At 41.0% G+C, this 18310-nt stretch overlaps 1 protein-coding gene across 1 annotated transcript in view; it reads right to left on the bottom strand.

Annotated features, from left to right (window-relative positions):
- GLI3 (GLI family zinc finger 3) overlaps positions 1-18310 on the bottom strand; it is a 208914-nt gene that overhangs the window by 7204 nt on the left and 183400 nt on the right. Inside the window, 4 exon segments of the mRNA XM_032691538.1 lie at positions 922-1249; positions 4426-4716; positions 7468-7632; positions 8201-8350. Of these exon segments, the coding sequence (XP_032547429.1) occupies positions 922-1249; positions 4426-4716; positions 7468-7632; positions 8201-8350 (934 nt within the window).

Consider the following 18310-nt stretch of genomic DNA (forward strand, 5'->3'; position numbering starts at 1 on the left):
ATGTGCCAGAAGGACACATTTTTAAGGAAGCTTTTTATAGGCAAAATATAATTAAACAGGCATTTGCATGGAATGTCAAAATACACAAATTGGAGGCTATTCAAGGTCATTCCTAAGACTTCTTGAAATATTCTTGAAATAACTCCTAACAACTGCAAAACATCTTTGCTGGTTTCCTTGTTTTGTTTTGTTTTTAAGTAAACAGAATACATTTCTCAATTTTACATAGCTTCTTTCGATTGAATGCGTCTCAGAAAATGTGGGCTGTCATTGCTGGGTGGAGTGCAGAAACCTACGGGCATACTGTAGGCAATGTAGAGGCAGCAGGGACATCCGTTTTGGCCATGAGCAGCTCTCTGTAAAAAAACAACTATGGATCTTCAGAGTTCAATCTTGCCTTGCTCCCATTCATGGATATCTGCCCTTTGCAGCAGTAGTATCTGTAGTAGCATAGGTACAGTAGTATCTATACATATGATTTCTTCTATGTATCAGAACAGGTTACTTAAAGGGAAGCCCAACACTTCTCTGCAAAGGGTGCCTTGCACAGGCCTCAATGGAAAGACTTTTGTACAATAAATTGGCCAGTATTTATTTTGTCTACCTTGCCTCAAAACAGCACAGGATTATGATGACCTTGGGTCTAAACCTTTAACTGTAGGGAATATAGGAATACTTAAAATGTGATGAGTGATTCCCTTGCTAACCCCTGTTCTGTAAAACATGAGACTATCAGACTTCTCTCAGGGCAGGTAGCAGGACTTGCAATCAGGAGATAAACAGAAAGTGATCAATTTACAAACCATTTCACAGCTGATGAGCTTCCTAAACTGCGCAACTCTTGCAAGGTTGCAAGATTGAGCTAGCAAGCAAGAAATTTAAGGACAAAAAGTATTATCGCTCCTCTTATGTGTATCTCACCATTTCCTATGAGAGGCGGCAAGGTTGGGGCTTTGGAAGGTGGAACGGGGTTCAGTCTTGGAAGCATTCCATTAACTTGTTTCAACCTTTCTAATTTCACTTGCTCCATCCATTTGGTCCCTGTCATATTCCTCCTGGCCTGTAAGCCAAGTGCTGTGGTGGCTGTGGAAATGGTAGAGTCCATGATTGGGGTTTCATCGATGACACTGAGGTCTCCTACACTACCACCACCGGTCAGAGTAAGCTCGATCCCATTGTTGGAATAGTTGCTGATGGGGGACTGTTCGCTGCTGCATGTAGACTGACCACCAGGGCTTGGCTGAGATGTCTGTTGGAGAGAAGTAAGAAACAAACGAAAGTGAGGATTATGCAAACTGTTAATCAGAGCACTTAGTACTAAGTGAGGGTCTAAATGGAGCCAAAGAAAACTAAATACACAGAAAAGTTTAGCATTAAATGGTAACAGTGGTTGTTCTTAAAGAGGTTTTCTACATATTGATTTTAACTGCAGTGAATGGCATTGCAAAACACAGACTAAAATCCCCTTTAATACCTTGCTGATAGCATAAATTGTATCTCCATGAGAACTTATCTGAGTTATTCCCATAGCTGCTTCTATCATTTCTTGTCATTCATGAGCACATATGGATAGATACTCTACTTTGGGTATGTGCTGTTCCTGACTGAAACTGCAGCTCAATAAACCAAACTAGAACTCAGACATGTTATGAGGCCTTAATTTACACTGCTAGGCTTGCAAGCAAACAAACAAACAAAACTCCAACAACACTGGAATTTGGTTTTTTCTTTTAATTAGACTTGTGGCCAAAGAATGTAAGTATTTTCCAGGCTTAAGGCTCATTGTTACAAGCAGTGGTTGGCCTGAAATGTTGGCATGTGATAAAACAGGGACAAAGCATCAGTGTAAATAATACTGTATCATATTCTCAGCATCTCATGACCCTAGCAGAACTCAGGCCTAATTTATACCTCCTCTTATACCTAACTTACACTACCTCTGCCCTGGATCAAGAAGGTTGATTTACTGAATCAAATCTTTGTTTCATTAGAATTTAAGATTTTAAATGCAAGAATTTAAGTAGACAGTACAGGCTGCTAATCCGCCACAATATCCCTTCTTTCTTAACAGTGTTCCCTGCTGCTCTAGAAGAACTCTTGCTGTGGGGAAACACGGGCTAGATTTACTTTTTATAAAGTTCTCATAAAAGAATGGGAAAATTGACAAACTGACAGACAAAACACAGAAAAGACAGACAGAAGTCTCTGGACTTAATATCTCCTTGTAAGGTTCTATCAGTGTGATCACAGATCAGTGGGGTATGCAGTATCATCTTGCTCCCAAGAACAGTTTCATGTAAGTATTTAACTTCTAGGGTTTCTGATGTGGGTTTTTAATTTTTTTTTCTGTCACATCATGATTTTTATGCACATTTTACTGACAAATGCTAGCTAGAATTTCTGAAGCAGCAGTGATGGCTCTCACTTTTAACATCAGTGAATGAAGATTCATGGCACTACTGTAGCTTCATATGCTCCTGAGGAGTCCATTCAGATGCAATAACCATTTTATTATTTCTAACTTGAATGATGATACTTAGAATTTATGAGGCCACACTGAGCAAGTTCATTTCCAAATCCTGCCCATAGCAGATTTGGTGACAAGAACAGAAAACACAGTCACTATACAGAAGAAAGTTTGTGCTTCTGGACAATAGCTCCATGCCATATGGCAGAACAGTAACAGTGGTCAGAAGCCTGTTCTTGTAGCCACATGTCAAGATCACAGTGAAGTAGGGTACAGAAATAAGAGCTGTATTATAGGGAACATGCATTTTTAGATGTGCAATACAGAAAAAAAAAAAGGATGTCTCATCTAGAAGGGAAGGTACAAAGATATTTCTGAAGACATTTCACCAACATAAGCCAGATTTTTCAGATGTCAAGTGTTGCAAAATGCTCACAGGACATTTCAATTGGGAATGCGCTTGATGGATTGCACATTACTAAATAAAGGAATGATTGAACAACAGGCAGAAGGCTAAACTAAAAACATAAATAATGTTGCAATAAGAAAAACAGCAGAAAAGTTAAAATGCCCTCACCTTATTACCCACTGTCCTTAGGAAGTTAGAATAAGACATTTAAGAGCATTAGACAGAAAAGACATTGGATTAGTTGAAAACCAGGAAATATATCTTAATTCATACACACAATGAAAAGCAAGAAATACAGAATTATTTTTAAAATATAATTTTTAGCGAGAAATATTTAATAATATGTAAGCTATCGGCATTAGTAACTCTCCTGTTAATTTTATTCATGCTAAAACTGTCTATGTGCAACATGCCTCAATAATGCTAGACATTTACCTAGCTAAGCAAAAGAGGAATGGGTTTTGTAATCTAAGGGAGTTATCATCAAAGATGGCAGAGTTAAGCAGGAGTTAGCTCTGGGCCCTTGGAAGTTTCTGAATTCAGGATTAATACTGAACAGTTTGGGCATAAGCCTTAGGCATAACATAGCAGTAACTCATATTTCAATGAGTAATCATTTTGAACTGCAGCGTGATTAACAGTATGAGCAGAATCTGGGCTCGTATTTGTACTCCCCAAGGGCTGGATACAGATGAATCGTAGACCCAGATGGAGAAGAGGATGGAGTGACTGTCTTTGAGAGTATTAACCCTTGTAAAGAGGGCAGATGGCACATGAAATGCAGGCAAATAGAAAAACTTCTACATTTAAGACAGCATCTAAAAAAATGGAATATGGTCCTTGCAACAGTTTAGTGCAATATGTTAAGGTAAACCACAGGAGACCTGCAGACATTCTTAATTCAACTTTAGTTAAACTTGGATTAGGTTAATTTGGTTAAATTAAGTACCAGATTAACAGAAAGGGTCACATCACAACAGAGATCAAATGTTATCCAAAAATGCCCTCCTGCTGTTTAAGAAAGCCAATTTATCCTGCTTCAGTTTGATCCATGACCCAACAACCTCAAGCCCTATAAAATCTGATTGCTTCCCCAGGTTCTCCAAAAATTATCATCATAAATATCATCATCTTAGTCTTTTGGATTTTTTTGAGTTTGTTTTCTTTTTCGTTCTGGCTTTGACCCTGCAAGATTCACATTTGCCTTCTTTCTTCTGTAAACAGAAGAGTGGAAAAAATGCTTTTTTAAAAATGAAAAATGTGATTTTCTCATACTATGCTTATTCCAGAAGATGGAGCTTTATAAGAGAAACAATTATCGTGAGAGTTGCCAACACTGCACATACTGCATACTGCACAAACTAGATGTAATCTTTTTATTTGCTATTTCTTAGGCTTTCAAAACATTTTACAATGTAAACAGAAAAGAAAACCTCACAAAACCTAGCCTTGTGAGCTAGAGTTTACAGGCTTGAGCATTTCATAAAGGGACTATTAACTGGTTGCAAGAAGAAAAATGGCAAAGGGAAGGGCACGGTGTATTGCATACCATTGGTTTTTCTGACTTGACCGCTTTCACTTGGAGGCATTCTTCACGCTTTGAGGTAGTGTTGCTGAGGTCCTTCTGCTCACCAATTGCACCCTGAGTCTGATGGCCTGGTGACCGGGTCTGAGAGTGGCTGCCTGGGTCTCTTGGTGGCGGAGGCCTTGGGTGGATATCTCCCCGCTGCTTCTTGGTGACGTGTGCCTCTGGGCCATGCACGGTCTTCACGTGTTTCCGGAGAGAACTGGGGTCTGTGTAGCGCTTTGTGCAGCCTGGTATCTTGCAAACATATGGTTTCTGACAAGACACGAAAAACACTTAAATTTAATTCCATGTGAGACTCCTGAAAACTCCTTGGAGCGCAGCTGATGTTAAAGTTATACACTTTCACAGGGAATCTGTTACCTAATTTATGGTCTCTACAGTGACCTAATAATAGAATGGTTTGGGCTGGAAGGGACCTTAGAGATCTTCTAGTTCCAACCCTCCTGTCATGGGCAGGGATACCTTGCACTATACCAGGTTGCTCAAAGCCACATTCAAACCTGACCTGGAACACTTCCAGGGATGAGGTATCCACAGCTTCTCAGGGTAACCGGTGCCACTGCTTCACTACTCCCACAGTAAAAAATTTCTTTTTTACTTATGTCTAGTCTAAATCTATGCTCTTCTAGTTTAAAGCCATTACCCCTTGTCCTATCAAATTGTGACTGCACATAGTCAAACCCATTAATTTCCCTTGATTTAGAAGGTACCCATTAATGCCGCATAGTTGACAGAGGACAGTCTCTCTGATACAAACTGGCAAAGCTTTCACTTAGCTTAACGGAAGCTAACATAGCTATGGCAATTTATGAAGACTGGACTGTCAATTTTCTTATGCTGTCCATTGCCCTCAGCAGTTTGATAGCGCTTCTAGTATGCCTAGTACCTACTACTTGACATTCAGAGCCAAACAGCCCCCTTCAAAAGATGCTGGGAAATTTGTTCAGGCAGAATCTACTGAGGAAGCATTTTTTTCCTAGCTCCTTCAGATAATCAATATGAAGTCAAAGTATAAGATAAGTAACACGAGCATTTTCACTTTGCTGCAATATATGCACTAGCACTATTACTAGCATATATTGCACTAGTACTATCACTGCTACTAGCATAACTGATCACTCGTTTTTATTAAAAACCATATCCTTTGTCTGTGAATTTCTATACTTCGCTAAGCAATGTAGAATAAAGTAAATTCACTGTGTTATAATTTAACAAAGCCTTTGTTCTTGTATTATGAGAGGATTAGAAAGAAGAGTTGAGCACTTCCTAAATCCTTTAATTGCCTCAGGAAGCAAAGTATTGTTCACTCACTTTTATTACTGAATTGTTTCCAAGAAACTACTACTTTAAAGGTTTTTTCATACTAGCCCTCAAGATAAAAAAAGACTCTCATGCAGAGTTCCTCAAGCGGTTTTCTGTCTGCTTATACATGGCACTGTGGAGCCTTTGACAAATGTAGCTTCTTCACAGCCATCTAAGCCTGAGCCTGCTTCCACTGACATCAGTGGAAAAGAACCTCCCATTGACTTGAATAGGAGCAAAAAATGAACAATTTAAAGTTGATGTTGAGCTACTGAGGCAGGTTTTCGCAAGATGCTACAGAAGTACAAGTCACTTAGCGCTCTTCTACATGTGCAAGGCATATCAAGATATGTCAGTTGTTTTTAAAGCTCTCTGTATTACCTACGTACAACCAAAACGGCACTGCAAGAAAGTGCTGAAATTTGGTCTGTGCTTTTCGTGGTATTCATGGCCCTCCACCAGTATACATTGCCCTAGAAGATTAGCCTGCTTCAGTGTGAAGTAACGGTGAAGGAAATGTGGGTGCACCTACCAGAAACGATGTGCAGAATAAAATATTTCTTGGTGACTTACTGTTAGACATGAAATTCTGATCTTAAAACAGAGGCAGTACAGGTCACACTGTTAAGTTTGAGAAGATCTGACTCATCAACTAGGCAATGCACAGACTGGTTCAGAGTGAATGAAAAAAAAAAAGCTCAGTCAGCTACTGGCAAGACTTGATGAGCTTCCTTGGTGACACCTTGCACCTTGGTGACAATTTGCAAAATCACTGCAGGTCTTCAGTGCAGTTGTTAGTTGGGCTGCTGAGAGCACACAGGGCAGAGACGGGGCAAACTCAGAAATGTGCAATGCTCTCTGCTTCCCTTGTGACTGAAAAGATGCTGCAGGGACCAGGGGACTGGAAGAAGATGAATGCTCCCAGGAGATCTGCCAGCCCTAGTGCATGTCTGTGACAGAACTGACAGACAGCCAGGGAAGGATACAAGCCTTTTGGAAATGGATATAGCTGCTATCGTATGTCCTGCCCTTCCAATACTCCTAGATTTAGGCTAGAAGTGAAGCAGTATAGGGACAGGTCAAGGAGGAGAGACTGAGTTCTGAGATGGGAGGTTGAGATGATGTGGCTCCTTCTGTAACCTGAAATGGGGCAATAAAACAGGGACAATGCAAGAAGACGGTGCGACTCCTGAAAGAGGAGCCAGCAGTAACAGGAAACACACAGTATTAAAGAGGTGTTACACTGAGAGTTTGGGAAACAGCTGTGACTGCCACAGCTGGTTTGTTTAAGAAAGATCAAATTCCCTGTACTGCATTCCTAGTCCATCAGGATGGAAAAAGAGAGTGAAAGAGCCCAGAGAAAGGAAAAGGTAGAAGTCAGAATTTATAGGGCAACCCAACTTTCCAAACACTGGAGAACATGACTGTGCAGCAGCCCACAGGATGCTGTGAGATGCTGGGGAAGCTGCATCCCAGCAGACGTCTGGTGTCACCACCCACAGAGGCACTTATAAAAATGACCCATGGCCTCTCCAGGTCTGTATGACACATTGTGCTGCTAAGAGCCATCTAGAACTTACGTTCCTTTCAGGTTGATGAGGGTTTCTATGCCTGTCCTCTGCAATACATTGTTATGACCACACTGTAAGTCTCTTCACTGACAAATCTTATTATTAACATTTTGGAGCTGTGCTTACTTACCTCATTGGAATGAGTCCTGTTTTGGTGCTTGGCCCTGTCAGATGCATTGGAGAAAGCTTTGTTGCAGCCTTCGTGTTCGCACACATACGGTTTCTCTCCAGTGTGAGATCTCAAGTGCGTTTTCAAGTTTTCTAGTCTGGAGTAGGCCTTTGTACAACCTTCAAACTGCAAACAAGAAATAAATCTGGATTAATTTTAAACTCTGGACTTGCAGGAAATGGTAAAATCTGACTTATACAAGTTTAGAAACTTTTCAAGCCTTCATAACCTTGCCCAATGTAGTTTTGATTTGGCAGATTTTAATTTACTCAGGTAAACTCCGCCACAGCTCAAGTTAAAATGCTTTCAACATTATGTAAAACTTCTCTTGCAGGAGAGCACAGTATTTGTGTACTAAGACAGAAATCCACTGCAAAGTCATTAGGAGGTTGGTGGCCAGCAATAATATCCAGCTCTTTAGGAGAAAGGGATTTTAAATAATTATGTAAACTGAACTCTATTTCATAATGCCTTTTAGGGCTTCTTTGTACTTTAAACTTAAGGAAGTGGGCCAAATTATCCAGTGAATCCCTCCCTCCTCAAGTTCTTGTCAGATAATGAAGCGGATATGGTAGTCTCTTCCCCACAGGTGCCTGACAGACAAGAGTTCAGGGAGTGCATTACCTGTACTACTCTGTTCTCTGCACAGCCCCAGCTCCCCTGTCCAAGCCTAGAGCTCAGACCATTTACTCACAGTGCATTTGTGTGGCTTTTCCCCTGTATGTCTCCTCATGTGGACCACCAGCATATATTGGGCTTTGAATGGTTTCTGCTCCCGGGAACAGTCCAGCCATCGGCACACAAACTCCTTCTTCTCCCCGTGTATATGGTCATTGTTGATGTGCTGTTCGGGTAAAAAAGATATTACAGTTTAACAGAAATGTAACAGCAGCAGCAGCCTTACTGTAACTTTACATTGGAAGAGCACTGGATACTCAGGTGTGAACCCTGCAGCACTAAAAGAGTAAGGTCATCTGCACTCCCAAGTGATCACAGGGTTCAAATTATAGATACTACTGGAAGTCTGATAAGGCCCATGAATCTGTTTCTACTGACATCAAGAAGCTTTGGATGGGGCCTCAGGGATACAGGTTGATAAATGGATCTTAGATAATCCTATGCATGGTTCCACTTGAGTGATTCATATTGAGTACTGTTTTCTTAGAGCAGGGAAGCCTTACTTAAGAGCCCTTCAACATAAACCAGGTTTTCAAAATCAGGCCTCTAAAAACACATCCTCCAACCTGAAAAATCAGCAGAACTGCTAAACCAAGTTTCCACCCAAAATTTTAACTCACTCTCCTTTACCCATATTTTCTTTCAGAAATTGTACTGGGTTAATGTACAGATTGCAGCAGGGAAAACAAACTCCTACACACTGTGAAAAGAAGCTCTGAGCACCAAAGCACATATCAAGCCAGCTTTTCCATTGCCAAGTCTATCTCTGAAAGTCTCAGGGAGGGACAGCCATCTTGCTGTGGCCAATGTCATCCACATGAATGTATCCAGAGGCAGGACAGGGCTCTGTACCTTGTATTCTTCCATAGAAGTAGTTTGCTCTTCTCCTTTCAGTCAGATTCAGTTCAGGATGGATTTAGTTCGCTCTGATTGTATTTCTGAGAAGAATCGGGCAGATGAAGCAGGGCCAGCCTCAAAATTGGTTTGGTTTTTTAAAAGGTTTGACTGCTTAAACTTTTTTTGCACAGCTTCAGAAAACAACAAAAAAGAAAACTACACCAGGACTTCCATAGTTTTTTTCCAATAGGAACTACCTGACTCATCCTCCCGGACTCTTGGAGAAACCCTTCCCCTCTACCATACTTCCTCTCTGTGCCACTAGATGGCCGCATTTCTCAGCGAATGAGCCTATTCCCACTAAAGTACTAGACAAAATCTTTCCAGAGTTTATATTTGATTACAGCACAGGGATGAAATCTGTATCTATTCCATAATGGGCTCACAGAAAATTCCAGCCCTACAGAATCTCAATAATTCATGGAACACAAAGAAGATAATCTGAATCTTCTCTAAAGTCTTGAAATCAATCAGAAAACCAAATAAAATCACTTATGTTCATAATTATGCACCATTGCCATGGTAAATAGAAGTACATTGCCCATAAAAGATGACAGCTCTTTTTCTTTTTCTGAAACTGTATTGTCATTTCTGAAAAGTTGTGATGGGGTGCAGAATGCATGAATAGAGCAGATGTACTGGACAACATACAACCTGTAATGTGCAGGAGTTTATGTTTCAAGTGCAGATCTCTCATCCATTCATACTACACAAACCTGTACCAGAAGCACACACATGCCCTGCGCTGTGAAATGGCATCAGAAGAGTACAATGATGTTAATGTGCACTCTTTTCTTGAAAGAGAAAGAAGTAAGAGGACAAAACTCATGCATTCAAGTAATTCTGACCAATCTCTCTGTAAACATGGACTGTGTATTACTTGGTTAAACCAACACAACCACAAGAGGGATGAAACTGAGCGTGCGACACAGGTTTTCTATTTGATACAAAAGCCTCAAAGCTGGTTCAATCAGTTCACAACAGCACCTCCTTTTACCTCCTGCTGTGTGGACACTCAGGCACCATGGACGCTCTTTCAGAGAAATTCTTTATAGGACAGTTTTTCTCTTTGTCCTTGAAAATGATCTTGTTCCCTGCCCTCCAGACCTCTAGTCTTTAGCAGCTGACCGTTCTCATGGGCATAAAACTCCTTTCCTCACTTCCTCCCCAGTCCAGCAGCTGACAAAGCTGGCCAAGGGTGGTGACTTGATCATTTGCCTCTCTCCATCACTCCACTGTCTCACCTGCCAAGTATCTTGCTATAATGTTCTGGTCTTTCACAACTGTGTCCCTCCATACTCATTTGCCCTGCTCTCTTATCCTGTTAATCCTTTCCTACTCCCTCCGCTCTTTCTACAATCAAACCCCTCTTTGTGCTGTTTTCTCTCACTGCTTTGATGCTCCAAGTGGCCCCTGAGATCTCACCTGCAAATCCATCTCATTCTCATTCAACCCCTCTGAGGATCCTCACCTTTAGGGGAAGCCTGGAAGAAATGAGCCCATGATCTGCTAACATGGGTAATTTATTTAGCTCTCAGAGGTAAGAAGCTCAATTGCTTTTTGCAGAGGGGTGATACTTAAGCAGACCTAGAAATGTGCCCAAATATTGAAAGGCTGGTCTGGAAGGCACTTGCTAGACATAAAATCAGCACAAGAGGCCAACTGCAGAAACTAGCAGCGCTCTCAGGTAAGGTAATTTACAGTATTTGTAATCCTGAGCATATAGGGTCAGATTCCAACACCCTCACTCACCCAAGTTATGATGTGAAAACTTATCAGTCATTGGCTATGGACACATAGGCAGAACTACACAAATACAAACCAGAAACTAAATCTACACTGGGATTTTACCATTATAATTTGGCAGAAGGAATGTGCAGTATTTGTGACATATTTAAAGGAAGAGGGAGGTCTTTTTGTGCAAACAACAACAATTAGAAAAGTTCAGAAGTTTGTGAACTCTGGCATTCATGTTCTTTGACTCAGATAATTACCTTTGGATTTTGTACGGTGTTTTTGGCTCCCTGGTCTCTATTATGAGAGGGAATGAACAGTTTTGAGCTTGTAAAACAAAGAACAGTCAGGAATAAGAGTATTATGCAAAGCAGAAGCTTTGGTACAGTACAATAAGGATTTAGAGGGTTTCAATTTATAATCTGTTTGTAACCTTATTACACCCATGAAATGTCACATTCCAGGGACTAGATCAGAAGGATTTTTTTTTCCTGGTGAAATTGAATTTTGATGCAGTTTCAGGGTGTGAAAAGGCTTTTCTTTTAATTTTGTGGGCCCAAACCTGCAAGTTTTACTTACGTTCGTAATCCTTATTACAGTAAATAGGCGCATGAAAGCCAATGATATTACTCCCTAGTGTCAGGTTTGCTAACATAAGGCTCTGAAGCACCAGCTCTGTCTTATTAAGAATTTCTGACCTGAAAAAGAGCCCCCATTAAAAGCTGGAACTCTACAAGCTATTTCCCATTGCACACAGCTCCAAAAAGCTGCTAAACAGGGGTCATTTGCAGAATATCAGTCACTTTCATGCCACTTCAATGCTCATTACCAAAGCTCGGTTTCTCCTGGCTCATATCCTTTTCTTTAAAAAATGTTATTATCATCCAGCTCCAAAATACCCTAAAATGAACAGAGGGAACTGACCCAAATAGTGATTTTGGTCTCAGAAAGACCTGGCTTTGAAGGAGGAAGCTCTGAGATGGATTTCAATTCCAGAACGTAAACCCCTACCAAACTAACTGAAGTCAAGGCTGAAGTTTGCTTGTCAACTCTACTAGGCAAGTTCAAAAAACAGAGATAATGGGAAGCTCAAACCACAGTATCCCAGAAGCATAAATACTTACATGGTAAGAAATACTACTGAAAAAGGGAACACCTCAAATCATGCATGTTCTCATATAATCCATATCCATTGTATATGTAATTTCATACTACAGCAGATGAGGTGAGGTGACACTGGAGCCAGGATAGTGTCCCATTTCCCTTCTTCAAGTGTGTTTTTAGAAGAAAGGAGAATCTAAGCATATCCTAGCTAACTGCTTGGTACTCATTATTCAATATATAAACAAAGGCCAAATATGCTCTCACAGTGGTCAAACAGCAGGAGGAAAACCTCTCTATACCAGTGGAAAAAGTTATGAACAACAGAAAGAGACTGTCACTGCAACTGAGATTGCATCTGAAAGCAAAGTGTTATTTGGTGGCTAGAGCAGAATACATTGGGAAAATCTCCCAATTATGCTTTCTAACCTAAACATTCTACCCTAGAACAACCTGGGAGAAAACTGGGAAGAGACCATGCTGTATTGGTATAATGTGGTAAGTTAGAGGCAGAGTGAAATGCATATCCACATTGCAAAAATTTGATTTAATTTCAGTTACACAATGAAAATTTCAGACTTTTATCTTCTCACAGTTATTTCCCTGTATTTTAAAAAATTTAAAAGGAGGTACTAAATATTCCCACTAAATCTCATTACTAATATCAAGCAGAAGCAGTGTTTAAGCCATCTTCTAGCACAAATCTCCCCCCTCACCACAGGAAGTCCCTCAACCAGCAGAGCCATGGGATTTGATGCATAGGAGACAAGTGCAAAAGGCAAGAGGCATTGCGGTGGAGCGGCTGCTAAACATAGCTCATCCCACAGCTGCATGAGAGAGTTGAGGAGCACACAGGCTGAGGAGAGGAAATGTGCGGAGACTGTGTCCGGCAGTAACAGACTGCATAGCTCTTGAAGCTAGTTTGGAAGGTGATTAGCTGTCCTTGACCTGCAAGTCCTGCAGGGAACACTCTTATTTCTGTGCTTTGCATAGGGAATATAGGTTTGTCCTTAAGTCCACATACAGTTAAAAACAGGAGGAGGTTTCTTGGTAATCAGGCCCATTCCCCTGCTATGGCAAACCCCACTACACATAATCCTAGTCACAAACAGAGCAAGCTTCATCTTCTAAGTATGCTGGTGATCAGCTCCCTCTGCTCCCAGTGGAAGGCTCTTCTAGGAACTCACTCCTCTGCTGGTTAGCAACTAATTTCTAGCTTCGATTTATTCATAGGCAATTTATATTCATTTGTTCTTGTGCCAACACTATCCTTTAGCTTAAACAGCTCTGCTTCTCTGCAGAGTGTTTAGTTCTCTCTCTAACTAACTGGCAGACAGCACTGTCCTCTCTGTCTTCATTTGCTGGATTAAATAAACTAGTTCCTTCCAGTCTTCTTTACAATGACCAAGTCCTCATTCCCCTTCTTACTCTGCTTTGACTTTGAGGTACAGCAGTTCCTGTGTCCTGTCTGTGGTCTTGCTCCCAGGTTCCACCGCTGCCCCTTTGAAGACTGTGTTGGTCCATCCCTCCTCAGTGGTTCTCTCAGCCTCTTCACCTGCTCTAATACAACTTCAATCTTCTTGACCAGAATAGTGTGAAGTACACCCGAGCTCACCGGACTTGCCATAACAGAATTCAAACTTCCCTGCCACCACTCAGGTGTACGTACAGATCTGTCATTTGTTTTAGACTTGAGACTATTATCAGAGCCTCTGAGTACCTCATAGCTTATGAATGTAGCCCTCCTAATAACAAATCTCAGGAAACAGTATCTTCTGCTATGGTCACAGTAGAGGCAGAGACCTAAGATCCAAGAAAGCTAAAGCCCACATGCATAGAAGTATTTAGATCTCTGATTCCCACTAAAAGTAGTCAATTGTTCATGAGTGGTGAGCATACTTCTGAGGTTCTTGACCTACACAGCTTCCTGAGATAGCTGAGTGATTGTAAAAAGAATATCAGCATTCAGAAAAGTGACAGGGCCTCACTTAAGCAAGTACCCATGTTTCCCAGCTCCCCAGGGATGCAATACACGACTCATCACTGCTCCTTGTTACCATTTTAGGTAGTCAGGCAACTGAGAGATGACATCAGGCAGGCATCCCTAACATCTCATTAACATCTTGATAAAGACTGACTCCATGATCCATACCAAGATGAACAGACAAAAGCATTGTAAAGAAGTAAGGATATAAAGGAGGTCCTGGTGAGCCAGGAAGTATCTTGTGACAAAAAAAATCTCATTGTAAGGAGGAAAAAAAAAACGCATCTGCATGGAGTGAAATCCCCAGCAGACTTTTCAGACACATTCCAATCACTGCAATCGAGTCTCTCTCTAGCCTCTGTGACCCTCCGTTAGAAAAATGCAAGCATTTTAATTTCCTCTTATCTGATGGAAAATAGGTATGGATCCTGACTGCCCTTTCCTTACTACAGATCATTTGCAGGCACAAGGCTAAACAGCCACAAGAGACCAATGTCTCCTCCCTGCCGCTCAAGTTGATAGTACACTTTTGACCTCGTGTCCTTAGGGTGGCATAAGTACTTAAGCCATTTTTAGTTCCTGAGATGGAAGAAGCACTTAAGCTGCTCTAAGCCTTTATGGTGGCATAAATGCTTAAGCTGGTTGCAGTTCCTAAAGCCAAGTCGAAGCTATAGCTATATGTGAAGAACTTTGTACTTCTGCATAGGCACACGCCTGTGGAGAAGCTCAGATAACTGTCTCCAATATCCTGCTTCCTTCCTTTGGATGCATTTATTGTCACTCTTTTAGAATTCTTGCGGTTGTCTTTCATACTTTATGGAAGACTTAAGAAATGCTATTGTGACAGATCTCTACTAATGTTGATTAGCAACATGACAATTTATACAATTTGCTGATCTGGCCCAAAGCAAGTCAGCGCCTCCACAGTTTTGACACCTTTGCTGAAAACAGTTAGGATCAGCTGCATCTTAAAAGCACTGCACAGTAATTTCCTTTGTGTACAATTAATACACTAAATACTCTATCTCCTCACTGCACTCCTCACCTCACAGTGTTTGATCTTGTCACTCAATCTCAATTTTTAAAATTTTTCCACTATTAACTGCTCCCCCTAGATTTGGTCACGATTGTAAACCTAAATGACTGTAAAACTAGTGGCAATACCACTTTTCATAATCAGATATTTTGAGGTTCCATGAGAGATAACAAGAAGAGAGAGATAAATAATATCCAACAGAAACAAGTGATGCACAAGACCCTTGCTCGCCACCTGTTCGCTGGTGCCCAGCACGTTCCTGAGCAGCTATCAGTGCTTCCCAGCCAGCTTCTCCCAGTTTATGTACTGAGTGTGAGGTTCTGTGGTATGGAATATCCCTTTGGCCAGTTCGGGTCAGATGTTCCCAGCTGTGTACCCTCCCAGCTTCATGTGCACCTGCTCCCTGGCAGAGCATGGGAAACTGAATAGTCCTTGTCTCAGGGTAAGCACTGCTCAGCAACAACTAAAATATCTCTGTGTTATCAACCTTAAGCTCATACTGAATCCAAAAGATAGCATGTACCAGTTACTATGAAGAAAATTAACTCTATGCAAGCCAGAACCAGGACAAAAGCATGCAAATATAATATATATATATACTACAAATATTTGTAATTCCAGTGTGACTAAAATGTCTTATTCATTAAGAAAGGTTAAATCACTACATAAAGTTTCAGCTAAAAAGACGGTTATTTCAAAAAGGAGTGAAGTATGTGGAAAACGAGAAATATAACTTACACTATTTTACAAATTTAACATGAATTCCGTGTCCATGACTATGAATACTTAGTTATAAGAGCATACATTCACTCAGCACTCCAGCTGAACTCATGTCTGAAGCTCATTTGTTATTACGCTGTTCTGGACACCCATTTCTATCCCTTAAGAACTGGCAATAGCAGTTAATGAAGAAAGGGAGGGGTCACAATTAGAAGCCTAAGTCAACTGAAAATGATGATGATTTATAACTTGGGACAACCCAGGTAAGTAGATGGACAGGAATGACAGGCACAGGAGAAGGGCAGCCCAGAAACCAATGGGTGGAAGAGAGGAGGGAAACAGCAAGAAAGGAGGACTCCAGTCTCGGAGGGAACATTCATTCCCATATGAAGGGCAGACGGAAGGGAACCTCAGAGATATTGCAACAAACAGTTGGGATCAACAGCTGTCTTGGGCCAGCACAGCTGCCCCTGGGAGAAGTCTGAGTTTACAGTCATATTTAAAAATTTAGTAAAGATCTGGGGTCAGTGCAACACATGGAAAGAGACTGTCCTTGTCTCATGGGGCATTTCATTCTTCATGAGGAAGGAAGGAAGTCACAAAGAGTAAGAGCACTCAAACTAATAGTAATTACTGAATTTTTGCATTTTGTGTTTACTATAAGGGGTCATCTTTCTGTCTCAAATACTGTTTAACCAAGCCATGGTGAATCAAATGATTTTTTACGTACGGCCTCGGAGAAGTCTTTTTCTCTAAATGTGAAACTGTACTACTAATAAATAGGAATATGCTAATTCAAAGGACACAACTCAACAAGACTCTTTGCTTTTCACCTCCCACTTTCAGCTGAAAATACAGGTCTTACTATTTTTTTTTTCATCTCTCTGCCTCAACAACAGCAATAAAAGTTCTCAATGCCTCAGTTAAAAAAAAAGATATTTTCTTTCTGCTTCCCCTTTTGTTCTCTTGCAATAAATTCTGTAGTTGTCTTCATTGTCTATCAATAGGTTAAACACATCCAACTTGTATGTTTAAATGCTAAAGATGGAGAAGTCCCAAGGATCCCCCAAGGATACGTCAGTCATTGGCTCTTGTACAAAGAAAATACTGTATTTTGCTCAGAAGAGCTTTCTGTAGCAATTTAAACACAGTGAGACAGACACAATATCCTGGTGAGAGGAAAACCTGCCTTATTACATTCCTGACCCAAGAGAAAGGATCTGCCCTTAGGACATAAAGAGAATCAGTGGGAGGGAAAAAAAAAGTTATCTAATCCTAAAAATAAAGACAGTGGTTCATAATACAGCATGACCTTCTTTTAATCTCTGATATAGTAGTTATACAGTATGGATGTGATATAATACCAACAGGGCAAACACAGCTTGCTCCTCAGGCTGGGAACTGACTCCCTCAGCCTGTATCTGTTTCCAGCTTTTCGATAGCTTTTTGGTAGGCTCTGGAATATTCTGTAAAGTGAGTGGAATTTATGGGATATTGCGGGGATTCTTTTCCAATAAGATCACATCTTGTTCTTGTTTCATTTTATATACATATATTCATATATACAGTACAATTAAGTCTGCTAGCAGCAAAATGGAGCTCCATCAAGGGCAACGTTTTACAGCTCTACCTTGATTTCCTGTGTCAGAGCATGCACCTATAAAGCAATGGGCAGAAATTGCATCTTTATTTGCTAAACCTGAAAATTTAATACATGACATTCTGCCAGAACATCAACATAAATGTTGTGGACATTAATCATTCTACTTTTACAGTGGTAGGAAAGATGTTTTGATGACTCTCAGCTTTGTTTCTTCTCTGATGTTTTCTTCTATAACTCTGTCTAAAATCAAGTGCCTTCTCTTTCTTGAAGCTTGCATTCTTGTATTACTAGCTGGAAGGTTAACAGGTGAAGCTGGTATGTTACAGGAATTCCAGCTTCCTTTACTCTGGTTTTTCCAGCTATATGGAAGTAATTTTTCAATGCGTGCTGGGCTTTACCAGCTCCTCCATCACTGATGCCTTAGTCCAAACAAGGTATCCCAGCTTCCATATTTTTGCAATGCTAAAAAACCCAAAACCCTCCACTTCTCTCTTCAACCACCTGCCCAATCTGTGACCTCCCAAGGACAGGCTAATCGCGTTTTTGCAACAGGGAGGTGAAGAACTTGACAGTGGAAACCACAAGCCAGATGCTCAAATCAAGTGTTCTCTAAAGGGAATGTTTTGGTGAAGTCTTTGCCCTCCAAGGATAAGCCCTCCTATCCTGAGAACTACTGAAGCAGGGAAAGATGCAACAGGATTGCAACATGAGGATGCAACATGAGGATGACAAAGTCTGGGGCACTGAGACGAACAAGCCTATAAGTAAGAAGTGCCCCTGCACTGCTCCTGAAAGAGTACAAGGGGCTAACCACAAGCTGACCACTCCTGGAATTTCTCCCAACCACCTTTTCCTACCTATCTGCTGTCTGCACTATTTCCCAGCTCTGGCTGCCCTCCCAACTGCCTCTGCCACAGTGCACCCTCTGCCCAAATCCTGCAGGTTGTGCTACACACTCCACACCATTGGGTGGTTGCTGGTAAACTCTTCTCAAACTTCAGCTCCAGTATCTTTCTTGGTGTAAATTGTGTGTGTTTGAACACAGACTGAG

This window comes from Chiroxiphia lanceolata, chromosome 1 (assembly GCF_009829145.1).
Source record: "Chiroxiphia lanceolata isolate bChiLan1 chromosome 1, bChiLan1.pri, whole genome shotgun sequence".
Classification (NCBI taxonomy): domain Eukaryota; kingdom Metazoa; phylum Chordata; class Aves; order Passeriformes; family Pipridae; genus Chiroxiphia; species Chiroxiphia lanceolata.